The sequence below is a fragment of the Mesocricetus auratus genome, unplaced genomic scaffold, assembly GCF_017639785.1.
Source record: "Mesocricetus auratus isolate SY011 unplaced genomic scaffold, BCM_Maur_2.0 Super-Scaffold_100018, whole genome shotgun sequence".
Lineage (NCBI taxonomy): Eukaryota > Metazoa > Chordata > Mammalia > Rodentia > Cricetidae > Mesocricetus > Mesocricetus auratus.
This window is the reverse complement of record NW_024429199.1, coordinates 40,651,176-40,677,026: the sequence shown is the minus strand read 5'-3', so window position 1 is coordinate 40,677,026 and position 25,851 is coordinate 40,651,176. Positions and strand designations below refer to the sequence as shown.

General features: G+C 46.5%; 1 protein-coding gene across 4 annotated transcripts in view; it reads right to left on the bottom strand.

Moving 5' to 3' along the window:
* Tiam2 (TIAM Rac1 associated GEF 2) overlaps positions 1–25,851 on the bottom strand; it is a 192,662-nt gene that overhangs the window by 46,827 nt on the left and 119,984 nt on the right. For all 4 annotated transcript variants that reach the window (XM_005065908.4, XM_040728405.1, XM_040728407.1 and 1 more), the window contains exons 11-15: positions 19,100–19,258; positions 17,704–17,808; positions 17,046–17,124; positions 15,301–15,393; positions 14,256–14,519 (exon numbers count right to left, since the gene is read on the bottom strand). In XM_005065908.4, coding sequence (XP_005065965.1) covers positions 14,256–14,519; positions 15,301–15,393; positions 17,046–17,124; positions 17,704–17,808; positions 19,100–19,258 — 700 coding nt within the window. The remainder of the gene's footprint in view (positions 1–14,255; positions 14,520–15,300; positions 15,394–17,045; positions 17,125–17,703; positions 17,809–19,099; positions 19,259–25,851) is intronic.

Below are 25,851 nucleotides of genomic sequence, written 5' to 3'. Positions count from 1 at the left end.
TCTGTGGATCTGTCTCAGGGAGTTTCTGGATTGGATTCATTGAAGCAGGATAACCATCCTAACTATTGGTGGCACCATTCAATAGGCTGAACCAGAATAACAAGACAGTACGCAGAGCACCAGCATCCGTCTCTATCTCTCTGCTTCATGACTAGAGAAGCAATTAAGCAGACGCCTCAAGCTCTCACTGGCTGCCAACTTCCCACCATGATGGAGAGCAGCTTCAAAACTTCCCTAAGTTCCCTTTGTAAGGAGTCTTGTCATAGCAACACATGAGGTAGTAACCTATGCAATTGGCATTGAGCAGCCCCGTGTGCTGTTTCTAGAGGAGAAACAAGGGGAAAGTACATTCTGGAAGAATAGAAAACCAACAAGAAAAAGAGTGTAGGCTGTCCAAATCTGAATGTTCATGTTTACCACTGCTTAAGTATGCTGAGTATTGAATGCCTACCCACATCCTCACCCACAGGCTGCCTACATTCTAAGCAAGGGCAGCTGAAGTAAGGACATATATCTGGGCACTGCTAAAAATATTCGAGGTTTTACCTGACCAGGCCTTCACATCAGGACATTCAACAGTGACATGCTTGAGGAGTTCTTCATTGCTTCTGTAGGATCACATAAATACATGTTCGCACCCAGTGCAATACAGGACCCACATTGGCCATAATGGATAGCAGCCCAATTATAAACCTGTCAACAGAGCTACTTTTGCATGTGTTAAATTAATGCCCTTGTCTGTCTTGTGTGCCTCGTGGAAACCAAGTCTGGGGCAAGGTCTTTCGAATGAAAGGCCTGCCACTTAATATGACCAACAAGAGCTTCTATTTGACAGCCGAGGGAACAAATGCAGAGAGCTACATGAGTGTCTACTCCTCCACACACAATTTAGAGAATCCAGCATTCAGTCCCCGAACAATCACCAGGTACATGTCAGGAGCCAGCCACGCCGATTCCAGACTCGCCTGCCTTTCCCCCTTTAGTCAGAGGTGTTTTCTAGAGGTGGCCAACTCTCCATTTGGTCTGTCATGGAAAGCCATGGCCTCTCGACTATGCCTGTGCCCACTGGTCCTTGACAGACAAGCAGGGAAGACACGAGTCTTTAAGTATGAGACACCTAGTAATTCAGTGTCTTCCTGAACTATGCGTCAGCGCATGCCCCATTAGCGCCACCGGCAGCCTGAAATCCTTCACAATTAAAGGGCAAAACCTGTGTTGAAATAGCATCTTGGGCGCCGGCTTAAAAATAGAAACCCCAGGGAATGCTGAAGTTAAGATCCGTCCCCTTCACATACTTAGTATCATTCCCAAATCTGATCTAGCACATTCAATATGCAAGACAGCATCGGTTCGTGGGCAAGAAAACAGGTTTCTCCATTTGCTTCCTGTCCTGTGAGAAGCAATGCCTCATGCGACGCTGATAAGAACAAGGAGGAGTTCCCTGAAACAGCGGAATGGGGGAAACTGGAAGGGGGCCTGTGGGCAGTGTAGCTCCTGTGGCACCCCACCTGCAGGTTGGTCCTAAGGAAACCAGACTCTCATTTGAGGAGTCGGCTGTGTTTGTTTCATCTAGCTGGTGCATCCCATAATCCCAGGTAGCAAAGGGACAGGGCTTACATTCCTTCCAGCCCCTGGCCACCTCCCGAGTGGCAGCTGACAAACAAACAGCACTCCAGTCTGCTTGTGGCTACAAGGACAGGAAGGAATGCTGGCTTTGTCCTTGAAGCTGCCAGGATGGAACCTGCCTAGGGCAAGACAGCTGGCTCTAGCAAGAGCGAGCTAAGACCCATCCCTCCTATCCAAAAACTCTGAGGACAGTCCCTGGGTCCTTAGAAGCAGCAACTATAAATGAAACTCAATGAAAGACCTCAAGATGGCGTGCATCACTGTGCTCCAAACAAACAGCAAAAATTGAAAATTGTAGGACATTTATTTTCTTGAGTTTTTGAGAAATTAACGATGGAAGTCACTACATCATGACTATGCATGTGAATGCGCAATCCAGAATCCACGTGTTGGAAAGTTTACTACCACTGACAGTGCTAGGAGATGGGACCTGATGAGGGTCTCAGGACATGACATTAATGCATGACTGTCAGAGGTGCACACATTCTTCTCTCTGCCTCCTCCACACGAAGACACAGAAGTCAAGGCCACTACACAGTCAATGACCAAACCTACTAACGCCCTAGCCTTAGACTTGAGCTTCCGGAACTCTGAGCCAGCGTGTTTCTGCTTAGAAATGAGTCAGACTCTGGAATCACAGCAGTACAAGTAGATTTAGAAAGCAGTCACAACACTGGACAAGCTCGGCATCAATGTGGAGGGGATAAGAGTCACCTACAGTAGGAGGAGCAGGGCAGGAGAATGGAAACTTTCATTTGGTCCTGGAGACTCTACCACTGAACAACACCCCCATTTCAAAGCATATTAGAGTATACTGATTACAATACTGCCAGGCCCAAAGACCCTGTTTTGATCATGTATTTCTACTGTCCTGACATAAAAACTATATTATTAATTACCTCTACAATTCATAAAAGGCTAAGTAGACTGCCCTAATAATGCCACAAGAAGAAAAAAAATATTTGAGTGTTGCAGGAGACCCATCTGATCTACTGACATTCAGGTAACGCTTGTGTGGACTCAGGTCTTAATCCACACAGTTTTTCGGTTTCTTGGCACTTCCTCTGTGCAGTTCAGTAGATGAAGAGCTCAGAAAGAATCAAGAACCAGACAAATCCCATCCTGTTTAATTCCTTCACTTTGTGTACCTTTTGCTCTTTTCTGCCTTAACTACAAACACAATTTTAAGAGAAGATCGATAATGTGAGCAAGTCAGGGCGGCCAGTTGAACAACAGCATTTTGTCTGTACAAAACTGAGATTCCCGCCCCCCCCAGTTCTCAAGCCACACAAACTCTGACACAGCTCCCTGTCAACCTGGTATAGGAAAAGCCATCACAGAGAACACACCAAACACAGAGTCCGTTTGCAAAGAATGCAATTGAATTGGAAGTCTATGAGCTTTGTATAGCAGTGGTTATTTTCAACTAATATACATTTCCCTAAGTTTTATCCATGTTTTTACTTTAAAGTGCAGTGGCCTGTGACACCTTTCATTAAGGACATTTATTATGCCCTGTCATCCAGGCAAATATTACTCATTAATTGTCAAAGACACGGAATGGCAATAAGATACTTAAATGAAATAATAAATACACACTTCAGAGGCTGAGAAAATAACAGAACTGGCCCCATTCAAGGCTAGGCAATTCTTAACCTGACTATTCAACCAAAAGATATAATGCCACACATTATTATTATGTAAAAATTCAATCTGCTTGTCTGGCTGTGATTTAAGATTCTGTGTATGTGTGTGTGTCAGTGTATCTGTATCTGTCTGTGCATTTTTATGTGTGTCTATGTGTCTATGTTTGTGCATGTATCTGTGTCTGTGTGTGTTTGTGTGTGTGTGTATGTCTAGGTGTGTGTGTGCCTGTGACTGTGTGTGTGTGTCTATGTCTATGTGTCTCTGTGTGACTGTGCATTTTTATGTGTGTGTGTCTGTGTGTGACTATGTATCTTTACATGTGTGCAGGTGCTTGTTCCAGGAAGGTACACATGTGTGTGGAGGTCAGAGGTTAATTTCAGGTATCATTCCTCAGGACAACATTTAAACAACAACAAAGTTTGTTTTTGAAGGAGGAATCTCTCACAAGCCTGAATTTTCCATGCTGGTTGACAAGCTAAGCCCAGGGGTTGGCCTGCCTCTGCCTCCCCAGCTCAGGAATTACAAGTGCATGACACCATGGCTGATTTGGGATAGGGGGCTAGAGGTGGTAGTTCTGGGGAGGGGTTGTTTGTTTTACATGGGTCCTAGAGATCGAACTCGGGGTCATTATGGTAAGCCTTTTACCAAGTGAGCCACCTCCCAGCCTCTCCATTTCAAACTCATTATTAGTCTGTGTCTATGACATTCAAAACAGCCACTTGAATGTCACCATGAAGCTTGCAGAGGAATCAGTTCTATCACTGCATACATATCCTGCCAGGAAAACGTAAACTTCACAAGCTTTAACCCAAGGTCCCAATCCAGTGGGCAACACTGTTGACAGTGCAGCAAGCACTGTTGATGCCCAGAAGGGAAATACAGGAAGTCAGCGCCTGGTGACAGCAGGCTGCCAGGGTCTGGTCCAACTGTCTGGTGACAAATCTTGAGTCACAGAGAAGGAGTGAGGCCAACGTTGTCAGGGTAGCGATGGGCAGCTGGCCACCACCATGCTTCGTGTAACACTCTGCCTCCTTAGAAAGACAGGAGAGCGGAGGAGAAGGACACCTCCCCTCAGGCGACATCCTTGTTGTCCAGGTGGGTGATGACAGGGACTTGGGAATTGTGGTCATCGAAAAAGTGAGAGAGGGGAATAAAGGGAGTATCCCCAAAGAACGCTTGGTCTCACCAGACAGTGACACTGTCTGTAAAAACAACCAAGTGACCATTAATTACATTCAGGAACATGTGACAAACTACATTCCAGCCGCTTAAAGATTCACTTTCCCTCCCCCTCTCTCCCAGCCAGGGCTTCATGTAGCCCAGAGCCCCTGTGATTACAAGTGTGTAGCAGGCCTACTTTACATGGTGCTAGGGACTAAAGAAGGGGTTTATGCACGGTAGGCAAGCACTCTACCAACTGAGCTATACTCCCAGCCCTAAAGAATCTCAGTAAAACGGATTTTAAGTCCAAAACTCTCAAAACTAGTTATTTGGAGTTTTATTTAAAGATACAGAGGAAGAAAAATAGCAAAAAGTCTGCAGAAGATGGAATGGTAGTGTGGGGAGAAGGGACAGGTTGTGTCCATTCCAGCAAGAGCTCCTATTCTGCTGCATAAAACTCAGGGTAAACAAACGGAGTATTATACTGCTATGAAGAGGAGTGAAGAGTTGATTCATGCCACAGTATAAGTGAACCTGGAAAACACTGCACTAGGGAGAAGAGAGCAAACATGACAGGTTATGTAGGAGAGAGCTGGCATGACAGGCTACTGAAGAGAACAGATATGGCAGGCCACACATCCAGCAACTCCATTTTTATGACATGACTTTCCTGAGAGGGAGGGTAAGAACAAGGGCTACTCGTGAGGGGCACCGGACTTCTTTTTGGGGTGACACAAATGTTGAAATAAATAGTTGTGGTTACACAGTTTCATGATGATATCACAAAAATCATGAAAGATACACTTTAAAAGTAAGTCATATGGTGTGTGAATTATATTATGCTTTTCACAGGTTTACAAATGAATGCAGATGATACAGGGGACAAATTAGGACTTACAATACAACTCCACCACAAGGGAATTCTAAGAACAAGTCACAGGAAATGCGGCCACATTATTACAGGGTTGGGGAGGATCACCATGAACCATCATCATTTGGAGCTATCACTGTGAATAAAGGGGATCCCCAGTAACTCACAGCCAAGACGAGAAATCCCCAGATGCCACTGGGCAGGTGGTTCCTAACTGTCATCAATAGCCCCATATGAAATGGAGGACAGCAAGAGCCACCATCAGCCCTATCCCACCCCCTGTATCTGCTTCACCACAAGGCAAATTATGCTAGGCTTTACATGACATCTATCATAAAGGAAAACTTGTGAAAACACAAATACTCCCCCCATGGGTGGAAAAAAAAACAGCACAGTGGTATCCTCTAAGACTGACTGTGACCTTGTCCAAGCTACCAGTGGCATCATGCGCCTGTGCCTTGATTTACCCAGCTGGGAGAGTAAGATAATAACATGTCTCTGCTCCACCAGACTGAGAGGGGGATAATTAGAGCTCCTGGTGCCCGTGTGATCTTTGCATGGAGACAGCAGGTTATTATCACAGTCTTAACCAACACCTCTTCCAGCAGTCAGACTGTGGCTCTATTTAAAGAGGGAATGGATTTGCTACGAGACCAAAATACGGATGCTTTGCTTTTTTGACTTTGTAAACTTTTATAAAACATGGACATTGCGATAAAGTTAAATTGCTCCTTAAATCCCATTTGATAAATGAACATTGTGGGGGGGGGGAGCCCTAACTGGCTTCCCCATGCTTCATCTTGAGAAGATGCAATAGAGGGCTATGCCCACAGTCAGGTAAAGCAAGGCCAGAACTAGAGTCAGGTGTCCTTCTTCAGGACCTATAACCCTTTATAAACACTGTTGGCATCAATTTACATACTCAAAACTGACCCACCGCGGAGATGGGGAGCCAATGCCCCTTTCTAGGTATGGCTTGGGTTTCTCTGCGACGTGGCAGAAATGGCAGGGCAGACATGAGGAGCAGCCAGTCCAGGTGGCATCGGCTCACTCCTCCCTACTGAGTACACCCTGGCCTGCTACTGAAGATCAAAACACAACCGTGTGGCTAAGGGGTCAGTGACCAGGCAGAGCTGGTGATTGGATTCAGGCCGAGATGACAAAGTTCCTCATCTGAAGCCCCCTCTGCACATCATGCTCGTCAAGTGAGTAAAAATGATGAAATTTGGGGCCTGAAGAGATAGCTCAGTCAGTAAAAGGCTAGCCACACAGGCATGAAGACCTGAGATCGGATTCCCCGGCCCACACGCTGGGGGATGGGGAGAAGGATGGTGGGTTGTGTTGCTGTAATCCCAGCACTGGAGAGGCAAAGGCAGATAAACGGCCAGGAGCTCGGTGACCAGCCATCCTCCATGAATCAGCAAGATCCAAAGTTAGTGAGAGATTCTTCCTCAAAAGATAAGGTGAAGAGTGAGCAAGGAAGACATCTATCATAAATATATACACTCACATAAACAGGTGTGTGTGCGCGCGCACACACACACATGATTGAGTATACACTCACATAAACAGACGCACACACGATGGAATATACACTCACATAAGCAGGTGCACACACACACATACATACACATAATGGAATATACACTCACATAAACAGGTGCACACACACACATATACACATACACACACACGATGGAATATACACTCACATAAACAGATGCACATGCATACCACATACACACATGATGAAATATACACTGATATAATCAGGTGCACGCACACACACACGATTGAGTATACACTCACATAAACAGATGCACATGCACACTACATACACACATGATGAAATATACACTGATATAATCAGGTGCACACACACACACACGATAGAGCATACACTCACATAAACAGATGCACACATACACATGACAGAATATGCACTGATATAAACAGATGCACACATACATCACATACACACATGATAAAATTCAGCTAGCACACAAAGAATCATGCTAATCCTACTACACAAACCTGCCCAAACATCAAACATCACAGAAACATGAGAGTCAGATGCGCAAATGGCAGCTGGGGTGGGGGGAGGGTGTTAAAGGAAGGGTAAGTAGGCTAGGCCAGACAGCAATTAGCTGCTGCTGAGTGCTTCTTTGGGAAGTCCAGCTTCCACAGCCAGCCCTTGAGAGGCCAAGGGCAGGGACCCTCGGCTGCTCCAGAAATTTTGCTGGTATTCTCCCTGCTCCAGGGTCAGCTGGCCAGAGCTCTTGGCAGTAGATGTGCAATAGCAATTTCATAGACCCATTTCCAAATGAACGAATTCAAAGCTACCACCAAGTAGCTTTGATCTGATCTCTGCCACACCACTTCATAACAAGTCAAAGATGCTAATGACCAGGAGCAAAACAAAGATGAAAGATGAAATGGATTTACAAAGGAGTGGACAACTTAAAATTCCAGCCGAGGAGTCAAGCTGCATCGGAAATACATTTATAAACCAACAAAGCATAACTGAGTTGTATGAATGAGAGGAATTGATATGCTGCAATTGCATTTCCGAAGTTTATTGACACCCCCTCCCATAGTGAAATGGAGAAAGGGTTTGTTTTAGCTTACAACTCTCAGATTATGGCCCATCACTAAGAGAAGTCAGGCAGGAACCTGGAGGCAGGAGCTGATACAGAGGCCATGGAGGGGTGCTGCTTACTGCCTTGCTTTCCCGTGGCTTGCTCAACCATCTTTCTTATAGCACCCAGAACCACCAGTCCAAGGGTGGCATCACCCACAGTGAGCTAGACCCTCCCACAGCAACCATCAGTAGAGAAAAGGCTCTACAGACTTGTGTACAGCCAATCTTAGGGCCCATTTTCTCAACTGACCCTAGTTTGTGTCAAGATGACCAGAAAAACCAACCAGGACACCACTGTCCTGCTTCATTGCTAAACTTGACCCTCTTGCCATGGCCATCTTCTGGTTCATCATATCCCTTACAGTGTATCAGACTTTTACTTGTTCTCTGTTTCCTTGGCCTGAGACACAGCCAAGCTCCCCGTGCAGGAGATTTTCATCAGCTCAGCTGATGGTTTATATCCACTGCTCCTCCAACAGGCCTTGTCACTCATCAGACATTCACTACTGTTCAATAAACACATGCAAGAAAAGAAGAAGAAAAGGAAAATAGGTTGGGCGTGGTGGCAAACACCTCTAATTCTAACACGGAGGGGGCCACAGAAACAGGAGGATATCAAGTTCAAGGTTAGCCTAGACTACAGCGCAAATCATTGTCATAAAAAAAATCTAATCAATAGCGTAAGGGTGGGGCTTATTTTCCCCAAGACATTGGTTTCTCAGCAGGACCCCAGGGGTGCTGTGTAGCTCTACTGTGATAGGAAGTCACGTGTCTATTGAACACAGGAGTCCGTGAAGACAGGCTGGCCAGCCCTGAGCTGTAGGAATTTACAGCCTCTCTCTCCAAACTTGAGAACTGAAACCCGTGAATGGTGATCTGAATGAGAGATGAGCCGTCCAGGAGCCTTTATTTACCCTGTGTCTCCAGTTTGTGTGCTGTTTGGAGAGAGTTAGGAGGTGCAGCCTCACAGGAGGAAGTATGTCACCGGGGGAAGGCTTGGAGATTTGAGAGCCTCTAGTCCCTTCCGGCTCACCCTCTCCGGCTCACCCTACCTGCTTCTTGCATGCATTTGAGGACGTCAGCTCCTTCAAGGAGCAGAATGAACTCTCAAAGAGGATTTACCTCCAGGCCGAGGACCAGAGAGGAAACAAAGGCAGAGTGGGCAAGCAACCTCACTCGACAGTGAGGACTGACTCTTCCTCGAGTGTGAACGGCCACCATGCTTTCTCTTTGAAGGCTTCCTGGACCCACACTACTAATGACCTGGCTTGCTTGTGAGCACAGGAGGTGGAACATGGCATCAACACTCTTTTGGGCCTCTTGAGAGTGGCACAGCCAACAGCTAAGTCTTGGAGACCTAACCTGGACCACGTGGTATATTTGTATCTGGCGTTCAGGGAAATGACACATGGTCAGGCTTTGCTAAAGATGCTGGCAAACTTTCTACACCAGCTTCTCCCCCATTTCTCCTGCTGTGTGTATTCCCCCTCCCCCTCAGCGTTTTACCATCCCTAGAGATGACCATGGAAAACTGACCACTGGTGGATTGGCCCAAGGGCTGAATCACTTAGGTTTCATGGGGACAGACAGTAGTTCATTCATTTGTTCTTTTTGCAATCCTTTTTATTTTCAGGGCGTTTGTTGAGTGACTTTTCTTGGGTAGGGTGGGGAAACTTGAACAAACAAACATCTATTTACCCCAGAAAGGGCACCAGCAGACCATATTTCACCCAAGTCTAAACTTGCTGAACCAGTGAGTTTAATTAGGGTGGCTCGCTTACAGGCTGGGCAACTTACTGAATCTACGTCACGGAAAAAAAAGTGTCCTTCTTTCTTAGCAATTGTTAACCCCTTATATGTGTATCCAAGCAGTGAGGTGAGGCCTTGTGCCTCTCCTAAGCCTTCACCTCTTCCAGACGGGAATATCAGTGGTCCCAGTCTTGTGAGAGCCTCATGCAGTAATCACACAGCTTCCCTGATTTCAACATGGCAACTGCCATGTCATCCCCGGAAGAGTCCACAACACTTGTGATCAGGAAAAGTCATAACTCTTGATGACCATTGGGAGCGAAGTTAGTGGTAGACATTGTGGCAAGTACGTTCCAGAGGTCAAGAGGTCAGCAAACACGTCCCTTGTGTCCCCCAGAGGGGCTAGGGACCGTCAGGCAGTTCTCGGCTGCTGCTGCTCTTTAACAGGTTTCTAGAAAGCACGGCTATAGCCTGACCCCAACAGAACTGCCTACTCCTTTTCATGGCCCCTGTCTTCAGCCTGTGCACACCAGGTTGCCCACTCCACAGGAAATGCCTTTGCCCACGTCTCCCCCGATGCCCACCACCACACTTCCAGACCCCTCACTGAGCATATGTACCACACAAACCCAACTCCAAGAGTCCATTTCCCCCAACTCTGGTCTCCTCAGCCCTTACAGAGCAGACTGCACTCTATTCTCCATTTTTTTCCTATTCATTTAGGGGTGTCTTAAGAGTATCAACATTGACTAGCCCATATCTGCCTGCCTGCAAAATGTAGCAAAAGTAAACAAGAAAGAAATTAGACAGCGAGGAAATGGGAATCAAACTCCCAAACAAAACCCAGTTTTAAGAGGGAATTTGTATCAACTCCTACCACTGATAGCAGCACACTATGACCTTGGCCAAGAAATGACACATGCTCACATCCCTTGGTGTGCTAAAAGCTACATTCAGCACAGCTAGAATGATCTTGACATTCTGAGGCCGAGATTCCAACTCTGGCTCAAGTTAGTATTTCCCAATTGGATTATTATTATTATTATTATTATTATTATTATTATTATTATTATTATTATACAGATACACCCTCCGTTCAGTGGGGACACTGGTATGTTTTAAAAATCTGGGAACTGGGTGAGCCAGATGGACTGAGTAATGGCGGCTTTACACAGAAAAGGTGTTTCCAGAAACCAATGCTGGTGGTTACTCTAAACATTTCATGGAAGCCAAGCTGCCCTCCCACTCATAAACAGGCAGTGGGCTTGGCACAGCAGAATTGGCTCCCTTATGGTAGACACATACATTCCCAGGAACAAGCCACCCGTAAGAGCAGGTTTACAAGCTGGGCATAGTGGAGCAGGCTCTCATCCCTGGCACTCAGGAGACAGAAGCAGTTAGATCTCCGTGAGTTCAAGACCAACCTCTACATAGTGATCTCCAAACAGCCAGAGTTACCCAGTGAGACATCTCAAAATTAAAAAAAAAAAAAGAACAAATTTACACCCAAGTGACGTCTGATGACTTAAAACTCTCCACCACTCAGATACCAGTTCAAAACAATTCAGAAGGGGCCCACAGGCTGTACAAGCACCTCTGGCCATAGATACCGTCTGTGTCTGGAAAGAACCATCTGGGTATAAGCCCAAGTAGCAGGACCATCGCTCTTTATTTCCCTTCTGCTAAATGTACCCCTGGCCCTCACAAGGCCGCAGTAACAGCTGTTGGCATGGAGAAAACACTAATGCCAGGGGAAGTCTAGTACTTGCATAAAAACTTCAATTCACCAATGCCATGATCGGGGAGACTTTCCTAAAAGCTGCTGAGGTTGCTCAAGAGCCAGATAACACTGGGAAGGGGAGTTCCACACAGAAATCACAAAAGCAGTACTGACGGGATCCCAGCACAAACAGCCTGGGCACACCCAACTCCCTCAATGGTGGCCTTGTTGGGTCAAAAATAACACTGGCCTCTTTGGGGGAATTCCAGTGATAAAATTAATTCTCTCTGTAAAAATGCTTTACTAGTATTTCCACTCGAGTCAAACATAGCCTGGGGACATTTGCTGCCTCTGGTACCGATAACTGTCACAGGCACTCAAACGTGAGGCGGAGACATCAAACAGCCATTCATTTCTTAGGAGTCAAAGGCACTTTGCTCAAACGCTGCGGCCCTGTGGCTTCTGCTGTGGGGACCGGAGTCATGAGAGTAAGGTGACTCTGGGAGTCCCCTGCTTCCCAGCCTCCTGTGTTAACGGGACCAGTGTGTCCTTGGCTGGGGCAAGGAACAAGGGAGGAATGCTAACCAAGCGTCAGCTGTTTCTGGAGAGTTCTGATGGAGGACGGTGGGCTGAGGCTCAATGCTTAACTGGTGGACACTACCCACGATGCCAGTGTATTTAATAAGAACGGGACTTATGGGACTTCATGGGAATCTTGGAGCCTCAGCTCAGGTACCCTCCTCCTGTGGACCAGAGACCCTAGTGGCTCAGCCACAGGCCTGATCCTAACTGTCGGCAGGAGGTGCCCTCACACCGGAACCCAGGGGTCTGTCTTTCTCAAGCTCAGGAGGTGAGTTTGAGACTCATTGCGCCAAATGTCCTCAAATATGAGTATGATACCTCTTCTAGAACAGCGACCCGAAACTACTCCCAGGTTTTTTGTGACCCCTCCCCCTGCTGGGACCAACCCCCTTTCAGTCAGAGATGGAGATAAAGACTTCGGTTATGCCCGGAAGCCAACTAAGAGACCCGGGTAGATGTGGATGCGTGACTAAGACCAGAAGTAGACAAGAGCTCAGAGCTGGAAGCAATCTGTTCCCAGTCCTTCAACACCCAGCAGGAAGGAGTCTGCGCTCATTCCCCGAGATGAACAACTGTGTCCAACAACAACAACACACATCTTACTTCCTGCTTCACATGGGGTTCGTCCAGTTTCCCCTTTTTAAAGAGCTGGTCTTATCCTTCAGAAACATCACGAGGTGGAGACCCGGCCTTTGAAGAATGGACTTGGGACTCCCTTACCCCTCTCCCATCCTTTCCAAGTACAGAGTGACGTCTAGCAATGCTCAGGCACCAATGGGACACGAGTGACTAGCGTGACTGCTCCAAGGACAGCCCTTGTTTGAAAGTTGTTTGAAAATCCCTTTAAATATTCATTTGTGCAAATTTTAATATTATAATAAGACAATGGGATTCCTTCAGACAAGCTCCCTATGTCCTCATTTTGCCAAGTCCCCATGCATACAGACACAGGATGCCTTCTGGGAGGCAACAAAAATCCAGACTGCAAAAAGTGATGGACAAACTTAACCTGCCTATTTGATTATTCCTATTTAAAAAAAAATTAAGTCTACACACACCTTTTGCTATTTCTGTAAAGGTTCATTCCCAGAATAGAAAAGATAACACAGGCTGCAGTACCTTCTGATTCTGACAAAATGCAGAGGAATGGCAGGTAGGGAATGTCCCCCAAGAACAATCAATCCAACAATGGACACAACACAGGCCACTCAGGCTCAGAATAGCAGTCTAAGGTAAGCTGAATGATGATCCCAATATCACCACCCATTAGTTAGCTCCATCAAAATTTCTGTTTCATGACACCCGCTTTTCCACACCAACAGTCAACTTCATATATTTCAAATGGGAAGAATGTCCCAGGAGAGGAAGGAAAAGCGCCAGATACCTTGTTGACTCCTACAATCTGATGTTTACTTCCAAAGACGACCTCAGAAGCCTGCTCTACTATTAAATTCATCCTTGGTCAGCAATCAGAGATCTCTATTGCAAGCCCATCAACAATGCAGGACAGTGTGAAAAAAAAAATAACTCAGGCGTTCCCAGGATCAAGAGCCACCCCATGCTCCTAGGGAAGGAGACCTGGAGTCTCCATGGCAACAGAGGGAAATGACGGTATGTGCGCCACTAGGGCCTCTGACTGAAACAGAACAGTCAAGAGATGTGGAAACATCAAGTTCAGAAAAACCCACCTTCACGTGACTGCTCAGATAGGTATTTGACTTGGAGGAAACCACACTGAAAGACACTCTTCAGTAACCGGCCTTCGTGAAGTTCTCAAATCAGCCCATGAACTACATTCAAAGGTGGCTGTTTCTCAGAGACCAGTCTTCCAGACAGGAAAAACAAAACAAACAAACAAACAAACAAAAAAACCTGTACCACGTTCCAGGACCCAAACAGAACACTGCAAAGTGGATTCATCTTAAACTCCCCTGACTAAAGCACAATCCTCCAATACTGGGTATATATTTGTAGCCCTTGCCCGCAATCGGTTACGGACAAGCTCAACCCTGAATTCTTTTCAAAGAGCCTGTGGTTGTAAAGACTATTTGGGGCATTAAAAAAAAGGGAGTTACTTTCAATTTTTCTGCAGGCATTCTAGTTGCTAAACTGCACAGGCCCTCGATAAATCTATCCCAGATTGCACCTGGTCTCTTGTCTATCCAGTGAGGAAGCATTCTTTGAATGCTTGCTTATACAAATCTAGGCTTGCAGTTGAGGCACCTGCAATTCAAGATGGAGATGGAGCACAGCCTTACCATTTGTGGAGGTTTTTTTGAAGTTATTCAGGAATTCCTCCAGCAGCTGGGACTGGTTGGGAGAGGGTGGCAGACCTCTCCGGTCCCTGGAAGACAGGTCACTGTCTGACCAGGAAGTGCACAGGGTTGTCCTTGTGTTCACAGGCCGCGCGATCAGTGTGAGTCCGACACTCTTCTCAGAAAACAAGGCCTCCATCTGCTTGATGTCAAGGTCAGACACAGCTTCCCCATTCAAGGTCATGATTTCGTTGCCCTTTCTCAGCCCTGAGAACCAGGAAGGGGGAAACAGGAAGATAGTGAGGGAAAGGTCACAAAGTTGTGTTTTTAGGATGAGAGCAAGCTGCAAGTGCCAACCACTGACCAGGTGGAAAACGCATCATTACACAGAAGTTTAAGCTAAAGCCCAGCTCTGAGCTGGCGTTACGCAGATTGTTTTAAATACAATCTGGGGAGCTGCTTATCAGGTGTTTTGCCTGGGTCTCTGTCTCACTTAGCCTCTCCCTCCCTCTATCTGGACATTTGTTTGAATGTTCTCTTTACACACACACACACACACACACACACACACACACCTATATAAAGTCTTTTTTACACACACCTATATGAACACTCTCTTTAAATACATACAGACAACACTATATATATATATATATATGCATTTCAAGAAAATTCTTTCTCAAAGAACTCCCCACATACATATCTGTATGAAATCTCTTTCTATACACACACACACCTGTATGAATACTGTCTTTACACACACATACTATTATATATATTTTTCAAGTAAATTATTTCAAGAACTTCCACATACACATCTTTATGAGTCTCTCTACACACGCGTGCGCGTGCACGCACACACACCTGTATGAATACTCTCTTTACACAAACACAATGCTTTACACATACAACATGTATACTTCCAAGTAAATTCTTTCTCAAAAACTCCAGGAGAAAGCATCATCTGACAAAATTGCCAACGACCTCGCAAGGCAGATGCATCTCACAGTCAGAAGCTCAGAGAGCGCACACACAGCACCGCACAGACCTCCTCCATATGCCAGACTGTCGGGGAGAACGTCGCTTATAAATATCCGGCTGAGATGCTGGAGTTCATCCACCTGAGCTGTGACTGCAAACCCTGGGGAGGAAAAGAGTCTGTGTGAGTTCTCCCCCCTTTGTCTCCCCGGCCCAGGCAGGGGCGTATCTGTGAACCCCTTTCCTGTAAACACGACCTAACTGAGAAGTCAAAGTTACAACTATTTTGAAAGTGCTATTGTTTAGCAAGAGGGGAGGGAAAGAGGAAACCCCCAGACTGGAGGGTTTAGACACAGGAGTGTGCAACCTTAATCAGCAGTCACATCTTGCAGTTAACCTGGCCTAGGCAGTAAGAAAACAACGAAGAAATCCTGTCTCAGAAAAACATATAACCCAAGGTTGCCCATTGTCCTCCACATGAATGCCATGGCATATACACACCCTGATACAACACACACACACACACACACACACACACACACACACACACACACACACTGCCCAAATGGATCCTGTGCTTTATATAAATGCATTTACAAGACCCAGTACATGTCCTGGTAGAATGCATGTTTTCTTAGACCCTGCCACCACTACCATGGTGGAGACCATACTTCCACATTCTGTTTCCCCAGTGCTATGAGCTCCGGGAGGACAAGGAAAATGTCCTCTTTCTCCTGTGTCTTCTCTGGGCCTCAAGCAGGGCCTGGCCAACCATGGCAAGAGAATCTGTGACTTCACTCATTCACCCAGATGGGAAGAAGACATGGTGGCCATGGGGAGCAGAGTCAACGCCATGAGGATTAGATAAAAAATGAAACCAACTCATAAGCAACCAATGCAGCCCTACCATGGACACAGTAGTTCTCTGCATTTGAGAGGCTAAGGCAGGGGGATCACTACAAGGTTTGAGGACATCCTGGGATCCCAGGCCAGTATGGGTTACAAAGTGAGACCTTGTCTCAAAACAAACCAACACAGCTGATCATCTAATTAGGACAGAGTCCAAAAAGAATGAAATTTTAACATATTACAATTTCATCATGCTAGCAACTTGGATTATTTTAAATCAGGTATCTATGCCTCTCTGTGGCTGTTTCACCAATGGAATTACTGACTTAACCTCTCATGAAGTGCACTTTGAGACCTCAGCAAGGTCTACACTGACCCTCAGTTGTTAAACTCGGGTCAGAGGGAGATAAGCAAACAGGCTCATTCTAGGTAGATCATCCATTGTGTTCTTGAAGGGCAGGTAAGATTTCTATCCTGGGAGAAGGGATCAGGAAAGAACAGCACTCCAGGTCGATACAACTCTAAATATGAAAAGAAGCCTCGTGGGGCTGCAGAGATGGCTCAGAGGACCCACTTTCTGCTCCTAGCATGCAAGTTGGACAGCTCACAACTAACTGCAATTCCAGACCCGGGGATCAGACGCCCTCTTCTGGCGTCTTCAGGCACTGCATACATGTGGCAGATGCGTAGGCACAAATGGATCAAAGAAGCCCTGCCTGGTTCCTGGGCGACCCCAAAGAGAGTGGCACCAAGCACGTTAGCTCCTTGTGCTAGTGCCGCCACCAGCGAGCCACACTCCTTACCAACCTTTCTATCACTTTCTGTAATTGCCTTGCCATCTCCCCCAGTATTCGTATGCACCAGGCCATCCTGACAGAATACGCAATAATGAAAAAGAGAGAGAGAGGCAAAAGACAAGGAGGACAGCAGGCTCCGGGGGGCCAGGAGCGGGCCTGGGACACTCACCGAAGTCCGTTGTGTCCCCAGTCTTGGTCAGCTGCACATCATACACGTTGAGTGGGAAAACTTCGATTTCGTCATAAACCTAAGAAAGGTGGAAGCAGACAGAATCCAGGGATCTAACGTTGCACAACCTTGGGAAATTATGTTGACACGTTTCTCACAGGAAAATTACAATGCTGCTTACATGAGGCCTGCTTACAAATCAAACACCAAACGTGAACAGTGTGCCCCCCAAATTACAGCCTTCAACATTAAGAACACGTGGAGACACGGGGAGAGAGCTGAGTGCCAGAGTGCTCACTGAGCATGAAAAAAAGCCTTGGTTGGTTGTGGCCGCCAGCCTCTCTCTCTCACACACACACACACACACACAGACACGCACGCACGCACCACACATGAACACACGCATGCATGCACATACACACACACAGACACGCATGCATGCACGCACCACACATGAACACACGCATGCATACACACACACACACACACACACACACGCACACACACACTTGTATTCCAGGCACTCGGGATGTGGAGACAGGAGGGTCAGAAACTCAGGATCGTCCTCAGGTACACAGGAGTTCGAGGCCAGCCTGGGCTGTGAGATCGGACATGGGTGTGGTTGGGCAGCCCCTCCCGACCTCCACCGCCCACTTGCCTGCTCTTGCATGTATTCATACGGCGCGGGCACATGCCATTCGACACTTTCATCGACCACTTTCCGAAGCTGAAGACCGTAGTGAGTGGGCTCCAACTGTCTCATCTGCAAAGAAAAGACTGGTTATTCGGAGTCTAGTTCCTCTGTCCCATCATCACCAGTGTTCAGGCGCTCACGACAGACCACTCTCAGAAACCTCGAAAAGCGTCGGAATGTAATTTGCTCAGTCTGGTACTACAGAGAAACTCAAATTTTATGTGCAAACAAAGAGAGGGGTGGAAATTCGTTGTTAAGGTTTCCTCTAAGTACCGTCGTCACAGAGTGTAAGGTTTACCGGCAGGAAGTTAAGGAACTACATCTATCATCCATCACCCATCTCTCTGCAGTGGCTCTAAGTCATTTCTCATCAAAGTACAGAGATTTGTAAGATGTGCTCAGGTTCTACAGACTTCAGAATGTCATAGTTCAAAGTACTTTCAAAAGGAAAAGGTGTGAGTTCCGGTATATTCTCATTCCTCCCTCTCTCACATGTGTGTGAAGTGCATGCACACGCGCGCTCGCGCGCGCGTGTGTGTGTGTGTGTGTGTGTGTGTGTGTGTGTGTGTGACGCGCATGCGTGTACCCCCAATTCTTCCCTCGCTTGTGTCTTTTCTTTCTTGCCCATACTTTCAGCAGCAAAGTGTTTGTCTCACGTCTGTGCTCCAAGCAGGATTAGCCCGCCCCCTCCCTGGCTCTGACACCTTTTAACACTCAGAAAACGTGTCGCTGTAGTAGTTTTTATCACCTATGCAGGTCAATAGCCAGGCTTTTCTGAAGAAAAGGCACTGGGGGAGGGGGCAGTTCAGGTCATAAAGATGTAATTACATGCGCTAGTGCTTCAGCGCCAACTACGAGAGAGCATTAGAATACTCATCATGCCTACCAAGAGCCTCAGCAAGCTCTACATGCCACTTAAATCTTTCAGCTCTACTCCGCCACCTGGTGGTCTAAAAGTGTCATACCTTCCAGTACTGGAAGGATGTATCCCATGCTTTCTCGTCACACTGGGAATAAAGTCCAGTTGGAAGAACGAGTAACCACCAACTCATAAGTGTCCAGGAAGCAACTGTGAATGGTAACGAGTTACGGACTTAACAGCACACAAGCCACCTTTCTCTCCATAACTGTGAACAGCAATAGATACTACAAATAACTCTACACATAGATTAAAACTTTATGTGGAATAATGCAGGGTCTTCATGGAACCACAGGGCCATGATCTAAGGGCTCATTAACTAACTGAAAATGGTAATATGCTCCTATGTGGAAAGTTGGGGTTTAGCACCCCACAAAACCAGAAGCCAGAGGAGCGCACTCATGACTCAGAGGTATGTATTTCTACGGCGAAATCCACCACCTTGCATGCCATTGTCAACACATCTTCCACTCTGTGCTCAGGCTTGACGATCACAGTAACTCCCTCGCTGTCCTGGAAGTGAACGTAAGTCCGGATTTCCCACGTGTTGTCTCGGAGGGCATTGTCTACTGCGGGGCCATACGGATGCAGATCATGGACCTGAGTTCAGTGAGAAAACAGACCGGTCAGATAAGAAAAATGGAAACCACAAGGGGAAAAATGTTCCCTACAAGTAAGTAGTTGTTACCATAAACTTTACATATGCCACACACTCTGGCCTCTCAGCACCACTCTGGGGCAGGCTTTGGCTGACAGACAGACAGCCTTTGGCTGACTCTTCACTCTCTCTACACAGATGGAGCTGAAGCCCAGGAAGGGAGGCTCCTTCCACGCTGCCACTGGGGCAGCTCAGAACAGCTCAGTCTCCCTGCTGCAGAGTCCTGGTGGAGAAGAGGAACTGGGAAATGGGCATCTAATCCTCAGTCCTTTCTGGATTCCAGAGGTTCTCCTCCACACAGACTGGCATCTGTCTGTCCGCGCCCTAGCCCAGGTCTAAACTCAACTCTGTGTGATTGTCCTTTCTCCTGTTAAAACTTTTTAAATCTAACTGCTAGTAAAGAGTACATCCTCTCTCTTCCTGCTGTGTTAGGCATGGCCACCCTGTCAGGAAATCATCTCCTCACATACTACCCTCAGGAGACCTTTCCAGACACTTTCCCAGATGGTCTCCCCATTGCAGCCAGTCACTTAATGTTAACCTTCACTGTTCTGGCAAGCATGGCTCCTATGCATTCAGCAGTCAAGTGTTTCCTTGAGCTAGATCCTTGAAGGGACACTATGGTGAACCAAAACCCAGTGATGCTACTTAACCAGACAGTAGCAGCCCAGGGGGAAATGGTTCATTTGGATGAATGTGGTGGAATGTCCTTTAATCCCTGCAGAGACCAGGAGACCTCTAAGTTTGGACAAGATCTCGGTCTGAGTCTCATCAACAAAGTGAATTCCAAGCCAGCCAGAGCTACTTAGTGATATCCTATCTCAAAACAAACAAACAAAATTCAATTTACTAAGCCTCACTTTATTACTTTGCAAAAGGAAGCATCGCTCTCATTGCTGATATTTTAGAAATCAACAAGACGAGCTTTTACAAGCAAAGGAGCCCACATACATGGGGATGTCTTACAGGCTGGCAAGCAATGACATCAAGATCCGGTACTCTCACATTACCACAGACAACTCAGATCTCGCAGCAATCACACTGATGGGCCGTTTTACTGTTAATTCCATGCATTTCTTTAAACACAGTAAACTGTGCAAAGCCAGACTTGATACAATAAAGACAGTCCAAAGAACAGGCCTGCGCAGAAAAGGGGAAGAACACATCTTTCTGTGCCGACTGTTTTGAAACGTGATACTCAGTTCTGAAGTGCGTATAACTGGATCCGCCATAACGCTGCCAACACCAGCACGTCTTCCTCGGAAGACGATCATAGCCAGAACCGAAGTCTCCTCACACACCAAGGAAAAAAGAAAAGGAAAGACAGAAGCAGATGCCTTGAGCCTAGGATGCCAGGTGGGCACCGGGACTCTCTCTCTGTCACTGTAGCTGGGGTTCTGCCCAGGAGCCTGGTAAGAGCAGGGACTGCCCTGTGATGCAGACTCCAGTCTTAAACAATGCACACTGAAAAATTAAAGCCCAGCAGAGGTCGCTGTGGAGTAAGAAACTCAAAAGGAACAAGAGAATCCACTAAGTAGGAACTTCACGCTGTCCTTCAAGGAGAGAACAGGATGGACAGGTGGGCAGGTCCCCCGGGAAATTCAAATCCACGCCACGCCATGGCTTCCGGCTCTTTCTCATCTCTGGCTGTCCATCATAGGGAGATCCCGTCACATGAAATAAACTCCCACCCTGCTGCTAATTCAATCACAACCAGTGTCAGGTGGGCACCGTCACGACTCCCTACTTACCAGGTGAGAAAATGGGTGCAGAAGTTCTAAAAAGCTTTAAGGCTGCACCACCTGTAGTTCAAAAGAGCTGTGACCCCCGAAGTCAGGATATGAGCCAGGTCTCCCGCTACGACACAACATGGACCAGGAAGTCTGCCAATTTCAGCCACAATGGGTGTGACTTAATGGTCCAGATCCAGACTGTGCCCTAGCTGAACGGTCTCAGAGGACCTGCTCATTAAGCGTAAGGTACTCCCCTGCCTCTACAGTTCTGCTCATTTCAGTTGCTTTCCCCTGTTAGACTATGCCCCACTAGACTATGCCCCACGCTCTACTGTTGGAATCACTAGTTAGGGACCCATACTCTAAGTTCTTGACAGAGCTCACATGAGGGTTAGCTTTGGGTTTACCCACTTTGAGTGACAAGATGAAAGATAGTGCAGCCTCTGTTTCCTCATCCGCAGGCTCTTCTATCCCTTTACGTGGTGTCTCTCATCCGGGATACACCCCATACCTGGCTGATGAGGAGGCAGATGCCACTAGTGACTCACACCGACCCATCGTGGAAGGTCGAGGCTCTCCGCTTGCATCTGATTCAAATTTGCCTTCCCAGTGTCGGGTTCTCAATAGTCCCGGCTTTCAGGAAGACAAATTACTTAGCTACGTTAAAAGAAGGCAAGTCTTGAACAAAAGAACTGTGTGAGAATCAATGGAGGGATGGAAGAAAGGAAACAATCCCACCGTGCTCAATGAAGTATGGCTTTGAACTCCCTCATGCAGGCGTCCTTTCCTAGGTCCACACCCTTCGCAGAAGATGCCTATCAAAGCCAAGGCCATTGGTGATATAGAGCCCCTCAAGAGATCTCCCCCAATGACAAATCAGATGTGCTTCTTGCTGTACACACCCCACACACGTGTACACACACACACACATACACATGTGCACACACATATTAAATATGGGAAAGAAGAAACCTTGTTATTCAATGGAATCAAAGAATGTGGAATGAATTAATTAGAAGGGGGGGGAGTCTACTCGATGAATAGAGATTGTCTAAGTTATTTTAAGCTTTGCCCTTTTGGAGAGAAAGCTTGTGTTGATTTCCTCAGGAAGGGCCAGTGTCATCCAAGCTAAAAACATACATGCTTCAGTTTCAATGAGCCAGATAAAACAATCTCCTACATCCTTTTCATCAAAGAGACAGAAGTCCCTGAAATGAAACACACACAAATGAGACATCTGGACATTCCTTCCAGCATGTCCTTCTCAAAGGTGCTTCTTAAAGCACCCCTCCAGAGTTCCATCGCTGGGTTGCTGTCTCCTACTCTAAGCTGCCTCATTCAGCCAGAAGATACCTCCAAAGCCCTGTTCCAAGTTCTCAGCCCTTGGAGGACACAAAGGGAAGAGGCGAAAGATTTCTGTCCTGCCAGCCTCAGGCAGCCTGGCAACCAAGTGCCTCCCGACCTCCCTCCCCTTAAAGGTGACCACCAGGAGCACCAGCCTCATGAGGACACCCTGTGCAAACCTTCCACGGCCAGCTCAGAGGACAGTGTCCGAGCGCCACACCCACATAATCCCCACAGTCCAGAGACAGCCACTGTCCAGAATTGCATGGAAATTATTCCTTGTTCCAAAACCTTCAGGATCCTGGAGTCAGGTATAGAGCTGTCCCCTTACAGCCCAACTGCTGCGGGCCATCTAGGAGAACAGGGAGCATGGGTGAACTTGAGCCCTAACCACACGATGCTACCTTAGCATTTGGGGAAATCGTGCTAGCTCTCCTGGTAGGACAACTTGTATGGAAGTTATTATTATTACTATTATTATTATTGCTACTACTACTAACTAATAGCCCTGAAAGCACATGTCAAATTACTTATGCACAGTGTGTCACACAGAGAGGGAATGCTAACCCTGTGCATTCTTGCAGCAGATGCTTTTGGATCGGGTGGCTTGTAATTACTGCTTGGATCACTGAAGGGACATAAGTAGCAAAATCACAGTGCCTGTCTGTCACAAGTGGACCCACCCCACCCCAGCCCCTGACAAAAGGAGAGTCTATTAGCAAGTGAGATGAAGGGACAGCACAAAAGTGATCCGCCCTGGCTTTTCTTAACATCTTCACATCGTGGGTGATGCCAGGTTTACTTCCTCCTTGGGCAGACGGCCAGACACCAGTGGTTAGAAAGAGAAGACAAAAACCTGACCGGCCAGCTACGTGTATGGAAAGAGACAAACACAGATACATTCTATAGACACACATGTGCATGTGCTGTGGAAGTTTCCAGACTAGCATTCTATTTAAACAGGCTGTGCTGTGGTAAACAGTTGGTCGCTTCATTCACTTTTTCCATTTGAGAAACTTAACATTGGGGCGCCCCCCCGCCGCCCTGTCTGCAGCTAATACGTGACAATACTTCATTCACTGGCTGCCATGGAAAGTCAGAACGACGCCCCCCCCCCCCTCCAGTTTTCCAGGAGCAGAGGCCAAGGCCAGGGGCTGTCATGGCTGCTGTGGCTTTCTGGGGCAGCTGCCACCCTCACTCAGTGGGAGATTTGTTGACACATCTCCATAACAAACATCTCCCTGGCAAACACTGTCTGAGAGTCATCATTACTCATCAAGAGGGCTCTGAAAAGCTCTCATTTGGGGCTAGCCAAGGTGTCCTTTAAAAAATGCTCTAAGAAGGCTGGCTCTCCTCCAGCGCTAACAGACGCCCAATTAGGGTGACTCACTGCTAGACCCTTACAGGATGTGCCAATTATGGTGGGATATTTTAAAAGGATGGCGGTTCCTCCCTCACAAGGGCCTTTCTGTGTGATGCCAACACACATAATGTACTTACTGTAGAAAAGCAGACGATTTGTGTGCTACAAATATTCTCTGTGATTAGCAGAAGACAACTGCTGAATAATAATTGTAATTATCCAAATGGCTATAGACAGGATTTTAAGCCAAAAAGGTAATTTTTTTCAAGTCTCTCTTAATTCAAGCTACAGTTCAATTTGAACCTAGCTACCTATGTTCCATGACACAGGACAGAAGGATGTACCATTAAAGCAGCCAACACACAGAAATGGAAAGCCTCCTGGGTCCCTACACAGGGTTTTATCCTTAAATGGAGCAAACGGGGCTGGAGAGATGGCTCAGGGGCTGTGCCTCTGACAGCATGGGTGGGACTTGGGGATTCGAGTAGACTATGTGAAAACCTGAACCCAATTTAAATTAGCACAGAACTTCGCTATCAATGAGTATTTTAGCAAAATTTCCTCTCCAAGTCTGCAGTGAGTCTTGATAGTGCTTTGATGATCTCACTCCTAAAACTTGGAAAATAAGAACTTTCTATTACATAATGCTTAAAGAGATGCAATCTTCAAACACTGGGTTTTTATTATAGGTCCAACAGTTCTCAACCCTTAAGGGGCTACAGCTAATATAAATGATTAACAAACATTAAACGAATGTCATAACACTGGCATGAGCCACAGACATAGAATACACAAGAACACTTATACTACCATGGACCTAACAAAGAGCTCTTCTTCAAGACACTGCATGCACATGCACATGCGCGCGTGCACACACACACACACACACACACACACACACACACACACACACACACACGGCTTGATAAGGTAGGACACGGTAAGAACTGAAATCTTGGTGACACATCACTATACCATTAAGTCAAGTTCCCCTCATAGGGCCTTTGAATCAGATCTACAAGTACACAGAAACCACAGGGCAGGGAGTGGACAGTATTCATTATTAAATGGCTGTCACTTTGATAGCATCCTTTATGGAAAAGAAGGTGTGGGTATGGTTTTGTTGCTTCCTCATGGTTTGTGAGTTTTAGCAAAAGGGGATCACAAGGTTGGAAAGTCCCTGTTCAAGCCACCCCATCCCAGGAGCCATGGTCCTGGGAGGTTGCAGGTTGCAACATGACTCCAGGCAGAGGATTTTCCAACCCATTCACACTCATCCTACAGGAGGCAGGGCCCCTGAGGCCAAGCCATCACCCAGGAACAGTTTTAGCAACAACAGTGGCATACTAAGATGACTTTACCTAGCTTCACAAGCATGTAGCTGTCTATACTGAATATTTTATACCTCCAAAGAGTACCTCACTGTCTCCCAAAGTACCTGTCACAGTGTCTAACAGTCTACTATAATTCGGAGTTTTTTTCAAACTAAGTTTCTAATTCATCAAAATGATTCCCATCAATGTGTTGAATAGTTTTGGCAAAGACACAATAGGTTTGTCCATGCTGATCGCTATTGGTTTTTTTTTTTCATTTTAATTGCTTTTTATGTTTATGTGAAAGAGTGTGTCTGTGTGTATGTCAGGTGTTATTTGGGTGTTCATGGAGGCACGAAGAGATTACCAGACAGTTGTGAGCTGACATGAGGGTGCTAGGAACCAAACTCAGGTCCACTGTAGGAGCAGCAAACTCTCTGAGGTGCTGATTCATCTCTCCAGCCCCATTATCGGGTGTTTATAAAATTATTTTATTATTTTATGTGTATAGGTGTTTCACCTGCATGTATATCAGTGCATGCCACATGTGCCTAGTACCCACAGAGTGTGTCAAATCCCTCTGGAACTGGAGTTACAGGTGGTTGTTAGTCGCCGTCTGGATACCAGAAAATGAACTTGGGTCTACTTGAAGAACAGTAAGTATTCTTAACCCCCGAGCCATCCCTCCAGCTCCATTACCAGCCTTTTAGCTTTGATGAGCTCAGAGGTTTGTTAGAAATAAAATTACAGATAAAGCAATCTGATGGAGGCAAAATGGGAGA